Genomic DNA, 12537 nt, shown 5'->3' with positions numbered 1-12537 from the left:
AGAGGAAGAGCGGAATTCCCCTCCCCTGCTTCCTCTCACCCTCTCGCTCGTTCGCTCAATATTTCTCTCTCAAATACCGAAGCAGCCACTGAAATTCGCACCTTGGCAGATCCGAGAAAGGATTCTCGTGCTGTGTATCTGTACAAGGTGATTCGGGAAGAAGTACAATCCTCTCTCGTTGTCGAACGAAGAACGAACCGTTCCGTGGGAACAATTTTACGTTGACGTACGTATTTGGCTTTCACTCGCATCACTCGCGACGACTATTGAAACTCGGATCACAAGGTCGAACTCAGAATCAACTGCAGAATCTCTAGATATATTTGCGTATGTTTTGCTCCCGGGCTGCTCGAGTATTTTCGCGACGTGTTAACGTCGTGTCGTGTTTTACCGCACTTCGCTTATATCGCGGAAGCGCAACCGTGCAGTGAATGCAACGGCTACGAGTAGTATTTCATATTTAACTATGGATTCCTTCGTTTCTGCATAATGAAAAGCCGCGTTTATGTGAACGTACACGGGAGCTGCTTCGCGTTAAATAAATAAGGACGGAGCGATGGAAACTCACCTGTACGCCTCCAGCTCCCACGATGAAGAGTAGCTGAACCATGAAGAGGGCCGCCAAAAGATTCATCAGAGTCGTGCCTGCCAGACTCCTCAAGTCCGAGAAGAGACTGAAACAGGAGGAGCACACAGCCGGTTCGTAAAATTCATCCACGGAAAAAGGTGGCATTTGAGATATTTCACATTGCGGGAATCGTTTACAGCAAAGATTGCGATTAAAAAATATTCCGGATCCTCGATCGTGATTTTGTGGCTAAAATATGCTGTATCTACACGGAGAAAAAGTTTTCTTCAGATTTATATCAGTATTTCTGTTTACTAAAATTTGTTTCACTATTTACTATCCTAGCTTCTATTACGTTGTAGAATCGAAGGTTTAGGGGCAAAATTTCGACTCGGCTTGTCGATAGAATTTGCTTCGTTGAGATCAACAAGATTAATATTAATATTAAACTGATATATATTATCGCCGGATACGACATCACTGAGTTATCTCCAACGCGATACACATACATACATTTTCTGATCCGTTCTCTTCATTACATCAAGAGTCCCGTTTTAACTAACGCACAGAAGCTGAACGCGTTTATTTATCGCAATCGCCGCGGGCGAGCGAGCGAGCGAGCGAGCGAGTCGCGACGGAGAACGGCGCGTTTTAAATTATGGATTCGTCCTGCTTTCCCACCGCCTACAATTAAGTGTCGCCGAACCGTTCGTGCAGTCGCCGTCGTGAATAATTCGGCCGTTCCGTGAATAATTCATAAATCGCTCGGAACGGCTTCCAAGAGGATGCCCGCTTCACGACAAAGACAAAGGGACGGTGCCGTGATAGACGAAAGTTACAAACGAGAACTATCTCTCTTTCTTTTCAAAGATGACGCGGAGGCAGACGCCGAGTATCCCGGTCAAAGAACTGCTTTCGCTGCGGAAAAATGCGATTAATAATCTAGGCAAAGGCAAGGATAACGGGCTTAGAAGTAAGGATCAAGCACATTGAGCCAGTGGAAAAATCGCCGGTGGAAACGCGTGCGTTTTCCCACGAGCTACGCAAGCGAAGCGTTACGATTTGTAATATCACGGGGGATATTGATTTCAGTGAGAAAGTAACTCTATATAAAATTTTATATATATATATATATATATATATTTCTATCAGGACAACGCCAGGCAACAAATAATATTTCATGTATGTTGTTTCTATGAAACAGATTTTAGTCAAATAAATAGAAATACTAAATCTAAAGGAACCCTTTTCTCGATGTACAGGCTATCTAAATAGACATAAATTGTCCTTAAGAGCGTCCAAGTAGCGCGAAAATTTCGTCTCAGGTATATCTAGATTCAGCCGGATAGAAACGGAGGGAGCCGTTAATTCTGAGTCAGCGGTGCACCCCTGACAGCGCACGCAGTCGCATTAGTACACGAGAAATGCACCAACTTCGCGAATTCATTTGATTTATTCGCCGTTTGCGCGGCATCGATATTCGGCTTATGCGGGAACCGAGTATCGGCGTCCCTTTTTCCAGGTCGTCGGATGAAAGAAACCCCCGCAGGGCATAAATCCACCTTGCCGCTGCACATATATAAAGGGTACCTGTATAGTAGCAATGAGGATAACCCGTGTCCACTCTCTCTCTCTTTCTCTCTCTCGGGTACCATCCTTTCTTTATTAAAATTCTTTAACCAAGGCAAGTCGGATTTGCGGAATGCAAATTGAATATGTGGTCCACACGGTCCACCGCCCTTCGCGAATCCTCCACATCGCATGGCCACATTTCTGCACGTGACGTTTACGTACGCACCAACGGTAGCGAGTATCGTAGGGGCGACGTACGGAAAAGAATAAATAAGAAGGACAAATTGATGAACCGATAAACAAAATGGCATGTCGGTCTTGATATTTTTCTTCTACATTGCCGACGACATTCAACATTGCGACAATAGCGGAATAACGTGATAATTAATTATTAATTAATTGAAATAACAGTAATTATATATATATATAATTATTTATGTATATATTACTTATTTATGTGCATGGATATAAAGGTGCAATATTTTTCTATCAAAATATATGATAGTATTATATAATAATTTTCATATATATTGATTCCATCAAGACAGAAATTGCCACTTCGGTTCCACCTGCCGCACGCAATAGACGAAATTCATATACTGTTCAATCGAATTCAATACTTTCTGGCCAAAAAGTAAACGAGAACGTCCATTTTCCATACATATGTCAGCTTTGATTCTCTACCTCTTTGTGGCTGAAGAATTTGAGAGATGAATACGGCCGTGGTTGTGAAGGCTCGTCTTGGTCATCATACATCATTACTGCACGCTAAATGTACACGATCTATATCAATCTTGAGTTAGCGAGGAGAAAAGGGGGAGAAAGAGAGAGAGAGAGAGAGACGTAATGATTCGTTCTTCCCGGTTCTCCGAGTTTCGGCGCCTCCCTTTGCCCCTGCCCGGCACTGAAAGTTTTATCGCATGAATTATTCACGAGGATGGACGGGCGTGCGCGTGATACGTGGAGGAGAGGGACGGAGAGATCGCGTAGAATTTTAGGGACAGCCGAAACTCCATCGCACGCGATCGCAGCCTGGAGCTACCCTTCCTTCCTCCATCCCCCACCTTCCCTTTGACGACAGTCATCTGTCGTAGAACTCGATTACGTTACGGCATGCTTTTTCCCGTATATAATTATCAGAGCCTCTCGGCGNCCCCCCCCAGTTCCTTTCCAACCGGAAAGTCTCGCGCTCTTCAATGCAAATTCGATTTCGAAGTTTCTGATGGAATTACATCTCGTCGCCAGAGTTGACGACAAAATGTTATTTAAATTATAAACACTTGCGTGCGCGCGCGAGAGAAAGAAAGAGAGAGAGAGAGAGAGAGAGAGATAAAAGTGACGTTAATTTCGGAAAATTCGGTCGTAATTGATCTTCTTAAAATAATATGTGTGTGTGTGTGTATGTGTTGTGTTCGTAATTTCAAGCACACACCATTTGCTCACGCTCATTCGTTGCGCGCAGGCGGACATAACGGCACGTTAAGAAAGTATCTCGGGGTAACGTCTGGACTTTTATCGAGCAAGCAGTTTGTGGAAAGCCGCGCCGTAAACGAGCTCGGAGCGGCTGATATCTCGAAGGACGAGGGAACGATTAAAGCATCGCGCCTGATAAACGGTGGCGTCGCGATTTATCAAGGCTCTACGACATTCACGAGAAAGAAATATACGCTTCGGCTGCAAAGGCAAAGCTTTCTGCTTTTTTCGCCGATTGAAAAATCCCGAAACAACGTCGTAGAGGGGAGGGTCTAAATATAAATTCCAGACGGAAAATTATTTACACTCCGCGAAGGAATATCTCTCGGGAGAGACGATCGAGTCAAAGTTCAGTTCAGCAACTAGCGATTAAATTGTTAAACCGGACTCTTCTCCCCTGGCGACGTTGTTGTTACGTCGCGTTGACGTCTTAACACGAACGGAACTCGTCTGACCTGAATATAAGCTCTTCTAACTTCTAACTTTCGTTTTATTATTGTTTATCTTATTATCACTTCCGAATCTAATTTACGCTCGGTGAGCGGTACGGATAGCGCTAAGTCTCCTTCTTCGTCAGAAGAAGAAGAAGCAGCAGCAACACCTGCTTCGAGAACTTAAGCCGGACTTATGAGTTACCCTGCCGACAACTTTGCGTCTCATTCCTCCTCGATCTCTCGCCCTTCATCGCTCGAGAAGAAGGAGGAAGAGGACCTCTCGAAGACCTCTCGAAGGTTATATTGCGGATTACGAGAGAGGTGACTCGCGAAAACTTTCTCCTCTCCCCCGGCATCCCCGGACGTTATACTTTAGCAACGCTTTTTAGCCAGCGGCTAATTACACTTACTTACTCAGCCTTGATAAACGAGCTCGCAACGTGCTCGGGCCGAAGTTACAACTCGCTAGAGTGCGCGGCAATGTGATGTTTGCTCGAGGAATAATTTCAAACTACCGCCCCCCCCCCTACTCATGTAAAAATTTATAAAAAAAAAGTGTGACCGTTTGTAGGAAAAGAAATCGAGGCGGTCATTCATCAGATATCGTTTTCAGATTCCACACTAAAAAAAAACTTTGTTTCTCTAATGATTTAAAACGAAACCTCTTAATGGTAAAAACCACGTGGAACCTGCGTAGATTTCTCGACTAGAATCTACAATTATTTCAGGAAATTTGCGTACTTCCCCGCGAAAAGTTCCCAATTAGATCGCAAGAAATTCTTTATGCGGGCGTTCTCTCTCTTCGCCGACAGCACGACTGGCTTTTAAACACAATCAGAGATATACATTCACAGAGATTGTACATTCACAGGATCTAAAGATACACGCGCGGGGATCTTTTCCGCTTGCGAATATCTCGCGACCCGCCGCATCAGCAACCCCAGACGCGACCGCATAAAAGTTAACGAGGCTATCGAGACATTATCGGATATCGATGGAAGCCACACTGTAATCGCTATTCAAGAGAGTTCGATAAAGGGCTTTTCGATAAAGGGCACCGCTATCAGCGAAATTCGCGGGAGATCGCTGGCTTGAATTAGTACTTCGCTCGCGACCAAAAATGCCTTCGACTCAAATGTTAGATTATCGATGGAGAAATAGTTCGAATACGTCAAACTTCAGCGGACGTCGACGAACAATGCGGAAGCGACGGAAACCCATGAGATTTCGGCCAAGAACTAGAACAGTCGGGAACGGCCTGGCATGTAACAGCTTTCACCTTATCGCCTTTATTGTCGTTCAGTGTAGTTTATATTTCCGCCGCAAAATTTATTCATCTTATTCCTCCGTGTACATTCGAATAGCTACGTTGCCGGGAATCTCGCGGGCGCCGCGAAGAAGTGGCTGAATACAATTCGTTGTTTTGACATCTCTCGCTCCCCCCTCCACCCCTTTAATGCCGGACTTAATCCAAGCCGTTGCGACATTTTTACTGCGGGGACGATCGTAAAAAGGAGTCGTGGGTGAAATTCTCGTGACGACGCCGCTCGAGAAGGAATTCCCGAAGTAGACGGGAAGAAAGAAAAAAAAAAAAACAGCCACCGATGGACCGGGGTCCTTTAAGCCAACGAGATCGCCTTTTCGCCCGGTGCTTCTTTAGATCCGAATCGCACCCACGAGAAACCCGTTACGGCCCCGCGAAGTTTGCCGGCGCGAAACTTTCGGGCTTATTAGCCTGAATCCTTTCGCCACCTCTCATAACAAAATCTGACTGCGAAAGTACGAGAATTTCTTCACGAAGAGAGACGGAGGGAATCTTGGGAGTTTTCCGAAAATTCCTCGCGCCGACGACGGACTCCTCTCGCCACCCTCGCTTTAATTCCAATCTCTTTTTAATCTCGTTTTCTCCGATCCAATCTTAGGTTGGCACTCAGCAAGCTGACCCAAACAAAAAATTAAGATCTCATAATTATAAAATCTTGAATTATCACGCGTATAAACGTGGAATTAAGATCTCATAGTCGTGAAAAATCTCATAGCCCTGAATAATTATACATATAAATATGAAATTCCCTTCTTAAGAGAAAGTCCTCTCATTTGAAACGTTGTTGGGTTTTTGAAATTTTCTGGAAAAAAGAACTATAAGACGTCTATTATTATTCCAGAAATATGAAAGAAATGTGCCGACGGAGGATCAATCCCTTTCCGCTGTGACGTTTTACTACTCTCAAACCCGAGATGGATCACACTCTAAGATTTCGGTATCGGGCCGTATCTGCAATTCACGATTTTTTTTTTTTGCGGTCGCACAGCTGTCCCGTCTCGGACGAATCCCGGTGTTCCGTTATTTCGCGTCACCGCGCGCGGAACGAATCGCGCCGAATCGAGTTCTGCAACGCTCGGTTTTTTTTATTACGCGAGACGGATTTGCAATGGAAATGCGGGACGTCCGGTGTTTTAAACAGCGAGATCGCCGGAAATCAACTTCTGGCTCGTCGCTGCCCGTCGTGCTATTTTTAATCGAAGAGCGCAGGTGCGCGAAACGTGAGGTTTTTTCGCGGTGCACGCGAAATAACATGACGCTATTTTGCGAAAATCTACAATAACGGTGATTGGATTCTCGCCGGAACGGAATCGCGCCGCATCACGCAAATATTAAAGGGCAACTTACGGGAAAACGAGAATGAGAGCGTTTTGAGATCAAAGTTTGGCCGTAGATTTGTGAATTCGCCAAAAACACTGGAAGAGAGCTCGCAATTACAAAGCTATGAAAAGCTCTCTTGATAAAAGCGAGCGAAAAAAAAAATATTCACATAAAATTGGCGGGACATTCCGCGAGATAATTCGACGCGCGATAAAAAGAAATTGCATTGCGCGACGTTTTGAAAATTCTCCCACGCGGCGCGTCAAATAGCATTCGATGTAAATCCCGATTTAAAGTCTTCAGCTCATAATGGAAATAAAATCCCACTGGCTGTGTGCTGTGAATGCGCCGTTATTTTTCGAGCTCGGGTCTCGGTAACGGCGCCGTCGCCGCCGCGTTGCGTCAAAAAGGACGCAACGCGCGTTGCAGCAGTTAAACTTTATTTCCCCGTTGGGTCATTGACAATTTACGGCTGCGCGAAATTACGTGGAAAAATGCACGAATACGGCGTGATGATTTCCGACCTCACGTATAGACACGCACGGGCATATTCTCACTTCTCGTGAAGTCGCGAGTTCTAACGACGACATGATCGATCCTCGTCACGAAGGAAATCCATTGAAGCTACAAAGACGGCGGTCGTATGAAGGGTTTGCGTTTTTTATCTTTTATTACGGTACAATAATGCAATTACTGTAACGCAGAAAGATGTCAGACACATACGGAACATTTCCTACAGTTCAATCGATCGAACTGTGTCGATCTTTCATTAGTAAAAGGATTAATAAGAAATAATTAACAATTCCTGGATCATGACGGTATAACATTAAGATGCGCTCACTTGCGAAATCGGTGGGAACGTGCGAGGTATCCGTGCGTGGAACGCTTTTCGTCGCGTTAAGAAGTATAAATTGGGGCTTCTCGTCGTTTTCAACCTGTAAAGCAGCAGGCGGCGAGCCGCGGAAAGCTCTTGAAATTCAACGCCGTTCCCCTCGTCGCCTCTTTCGTTCGCGCATCACGTTGTCGCTTTATAACCAACCGACTATTCATCCCCCCGTGGTGAGAGGCCAAGTATATATATATATATATATATCTTTCTCGTTCCTCCTTCTTCTAGCCTCCTCTAAGCCGTCGTCTTTTTCTTCCTTACGTATACACGTACGTGTCAATCGCGCCTAAAATTTTACGGCCGTACTTGTGAATACTCAGTATTCAGCGCAAAACGCTCGGCCGCCGCACGTTGAATTCGCACAGCCTCGAAATAACGCCGCACGTCGCTCGAGAAAACTTTAACTCGACAAGGCCCGTAATCTGCGTAATTACAAGGTTATTCGAGGCGGGAATCATGAAATCGGTCGGGAACGAAAAAGTGAAGCTCGATTGAAAAGTATGCAAATGAGAGAGGGTGTCTCTCTGACTGGGCAGTTTCGAGCGAAACATGTGCGCGGACGTAATTTAAAACGAATCGAAAAGTTAAAAGAGCGTCGAAGTGGCGTAATTATAATTTCGACTCGAAGCACGCGCGACAAGCGAGATATCAACAATGCGTCCGGAAGAAGTTTGTCCGAAGTACGCGGAAATGCTACGCTCGTGTTATCTCGTACGAGAGCCGTGTGATTGGACAGATAAATATTTTACTTTCATAGGAGCGTACTTGCAATTTGATACGGCGAATGCGAAACGTTTGCAGTGATGCTCGTAACGAGGGAAAACATGGCTCTCTCTCTCTCCCCCGGCTCTTCTCGGATAAATCAACATCCACCTATGTAGTTTATAGATGGGATTATTATCCGACGGAATTACTTCCCGGTGGAAAAAGAAAACGATCGTCGTCGGATTCTCCCCTCTCCCTCCCCTCCCTCTCCCGCGGGAACTGCGGCGCATTATCGGAACGGTGCGAGCAATTATTAACGATGCGGCAATAAAAACCCGTCGAACGTTTTTCATCGTCGCGTTTTGCGTATTTTCCGCGGCAACAAATTAATATCGATGTTGCAGCGAGGGAATTCCCCCCGATAATAACGAGTATTTGATGGAAAAATGTCCGGTATTGGGAAAAAACGCCGGAATAATTCCGACGGAGCAGCGCGACGAACGTGGTGGATCGTCGCGATAAAGACGGAGTCGCGGGTTCCGTCGGGTTTTCTATCGCGCGAACAGCGAATAGGAGATTCTCCGTCTGAGCGGAAACATTGGAAAAAGCGGGATTTCAGTGAAAAATGTCTTGATATCTTAAATTTAATCGCGTTTAATGTTTCAACCAAGCCATAACCGCGGTTGTCGGTGCGAAATTATTAATTTTATACAGGAGAATAAATATATTCGACAGTGTCGACGTATGTCTACGCAATTATTTCGTCGGGCGGAACGTGCAGACGGGGAATCTTTCCTTCCACGTTAAACCCCCGACTCTGACATACATAATGTGCATTCACTTTGCTGACGAGAATAGAATATTTCTTGTTTCTTCATTTGCAAATACAAACGATACCGTTGTATCCGGCATTACGCATGCGGATGTGAATGCGAAACGAGTCTTAAAAAAATTACAACGGACAAGAGATATACACACGGCGGTGTGTCGTAATTAGAAGGCAGCCGGCCGGTGGAAATATAAATTCAACCGGTGAATAAAGTTACAGCGTTGCGATGAACAATGCGTTGTTGCGGCACGGAGAGAGACGCATTTAGAAAGAATCGCGACTTTTGTTCGCCGCGTTGCAATTTTTGCGTCCGAATCGTTCTCAATGTCGCGATTAATGAGCGAGGAAATAATAACAAGGGGGGAGAGCGGGAGGGGGGGGGGCGAGTTTCGTGAAATAAATCCGGCGCGGAGCTACAAGTGGTTTTTTCACTGCGACGTGCAACAGAAAGAAGGATTTTGAATGCCGACTCCCGCGTTGCTCGATGGCGAGTAGTAGCATTCACGCAGACTCGATGTATTTCCTGAATTTCCGGGATTTTCTGCAGCATTTTCTCCGAAACTAATCCGACATTTTATCAGTAACGAAACTTCTGCATATATAATAATCACAGTGCGTACATAATAAAGGGGAAAGTTGAAATAATTATGTTATTCAGCGAAAACGGAGAGATCCAGTAACGCGAGTTAATATTTTGAGGGAAAATGGCGATGTGCCGGACGCCGTAAAACTTTCTTCATGACGATAATCGGCCGGAACTTCTAATANGATCGCCGCCTGAAATCCTCGAAGCGGCCGCATGAAAATAAATTAACACGTTCACGACGGGGTGCATCACCGGTGGGTCACACGATACTGAGCCATCGGGCGGCGTGCATCACCGGTGGGTCACGCTTGAACATTCGTTTAGACATCGCTCACCATCAAAAATATAGTTCGTTTAGTAACTGGAAAAAATTGCCGTATAGTTGAAAATTTAAATAATTGAAATTTGAATGGCGCCGCCAGATGAAGCGCAGCATGAATTCGAGCGCCGCCTCACAGCGAAAAACATGAAAATCGACCCCGGCGTGAACGTGTTAATTCAATTACGTCACATCCCCCCACTCTCGCCTTGCCGGTGCACTCCCGACGGGATACATCGTCCGGAATCTCGGGACTTCGCTCGCTAATGCACAGAAACATTTCACGGTTTAACGTCGCGATGCCGGTCTCCATTAAAACCGTAATATAATTTCAACGTGCCCCGTGTTATCGCTCGCTGCTCTATTTCGCCGTTGCATCGTTAAGACCTGCGCCCTCCGTTTACGCGGAGAAACGCGAGAAGAACTAATTCACGGCCCTTATTAAGGCGTCTTACTTCACGCCGATAACTACTCTCACCTCGACCGATGCTCCTTAAATCTCTCAGAGCGGAATTCCACTCGAAAAGCAGATCGGCAGTTAAGATTCACTCAGATTCGAATCATCTGTCGAACCATGCTGAGTAAATTCTCCACCGTGAGCCGTCGGATGAATATTCTCACGATTGATTCGGGTGATTTTAAATACATTCTTCGCAATACGGAAACTGTCCTCACGGACGATCGTTTCTACTGTGATTTATCATTTATTGCGACGGGATATGTAATTCGGGAAAAGACGTCAATATTGGAACCGTATGGTCCGTATTGCGAAGAACGTACTTAAAATCACCCGAATCAATCGTTTACTCACTTTATCGCGCGCAGGTGACCCCGCACGGACTGAAAATATTTGCGTAAAGCGTTATTTACATGAAGCAACGTCGTTAGGTGGTGCTGTTCCGTTAAAAATTGCGGCGAACTTTCCGTTACACTGTTTACACGCGACGGCATTCCGGACTAACATCCAAGTCTATTTCGCCTCTCGCCGCCATCTCGGCATGAAATCCCTTTAAGACCTTCGCCATTCCGTTCCGACGAAACTCGGGTCAACGTTGCCGGGTTTACAAAGAGCCCGGGCGAGAACTTTCGGATCATTTATCCTTCCCAACGTGTGTGCGATTTGCGGGACTCCAAGATTCGCGATTCGCAATCACAGCATGATCTTTGTCAATGTCATTGCGAAAGCCCGTAATGTAGCGGAACCTAAAGAATCGCAAAAGCATTTCCAAACTTGCGACGACTTTCTCTCGACCTCCGATTGAGGCAGGAATAATATTTCGGGTAAACTCATAGCTTGGGGGGAGGGGGGATTAAATTCGACGCTGCCACCACAATAATTCGTGATTAATAACGCGGTACAAACAAAAATTCCCGATAAGCACGAACCTATTAAATATTTACCTCGCCGTCGCGATGTGATGTGTTTGCCTGACATCAAATAAATTATTTTTGCCGTAAAACACTGCTTATCGTATCGCCCAGTCAAACAGTCTTGCGTTAATTATACCTTGCGAACCGATCATATACACAAGATGTTTATTTGCTGAAGAACCTCGAGTCGAAATTTTCATGCTACTTTGACACTCTTATCATAAGAGTCTCAAAGTAGGGGTTATATTATATTATTAGAATTAAAATTGAACTTATATTTTACTGTTTTATCTCCTACTATATTGTAGAATTAAAGGTTTATCATAGGACCAAAATTTCGATTCGGTGCGACCCGTGTGCGACGCAAGTCGCAAGTGCAAAATCGTCACAAGATTATCGTCAATAAAAATGGAGAAAAAGAAACTAGTCGGATATCGGATATTTCTTAAGTGTTTAGATTGCTGTTAGCACGACAGCAAAGTTCTACGATGGACCGGCGGATCTGCAACTAATTAGGTCAGGAGCCGGTCGGCCTAACAATTCACCCGGATGGTGGAAGATATCGCGAGCTTGAGAAAGAAAGAGAGAGGGGGAGAGGGGAATATCGCTAAAATCTTGGCCGGAAACTTGAGATCGATCGAGAAGACAATTGCTCGCAATTGACGGCGCGATATATCACACGTTGCATATCCGGCCGACCGGATAGTGCTTTAAAGCTCGAAGCATGCGCGACATTGTTGTTTAAGCTCCGCTTTACGATTTAGGTTAAGATTTACGAGACACCGCGATAGTCAAATAAAATGATGAATCACTCATCTTCGTGTACATGAACTGCACGCGGTACGGGGTACAAGAGGAATGATAAATTATTGTTTTAGGGAGATAGAGAGCTTCGAAAGTGAGCCCGCGTAATATAAGCGCGCGTGATAAATTTTCATATTTCAAACTGCAGCGACGATAAACGCGACGACGATCGCAGAGAGGAGTTGAATTTATCTATATATCGCGCTCGGCCGTGGGAGAGAAACTTTCTTTCATCGCCCGGGAGGAAAGGTACAATTCGCGCGCCCGAAACTTCCTCCTTCAGGAGAAGACACCCGTGTGCGACTTTGTCGGCGACACTGCGAAATATTGGGGAAGGGGGGGG

At 45.3% G+C, this 12537-nt stretch overlaps 1 protein-coding gene across 1 annotated transcript in view; it reads right to left on the bottom strand.

Moving 5' to 3' along the window:
* Positions 1–568: 568 nt before the first annotated feature.
* LOC106750309 (cadherin EGF LAG seven-pass G-type receptor 1-like) overlaps positions 569–12537 on the bottom strand; it is a gene marked incomplete at its 3' end in the record, with an annotated part of 38508 nt that continues 26539 nt past the window's right edge. Inside the window, exon 4 of the mRNA XM_014630567.1 lies at positions 569–674. Coding sequence (XP_014486053.1) covers positions 569–674 — 106 coding nt within the window. The remainder of the gene's footprint in view (positions 675–12537) is intronic.

Source organism: Dinoponera quadriceps, unplaced genomic scaffold (assembly GCF_001313825.1).
Source record: "Dinoponera quadriceps isolate SergipeBrazil2010 unplaced genomic scaffold, ASM131382v1 scaffold5230, whole genome shotgun sequence".
In the NCBI taxonomy this organism is placed as follows: domain Eukaryota; kingdom Metazoa; phylum Arthropoda; class Insecta; order Hymenoptera; family Formicidae; genus Dinoponera; species Dinoponera quadriceps.
This window is presented reverse-complemented; position numbering and strand designations above follow the sequence as displayed.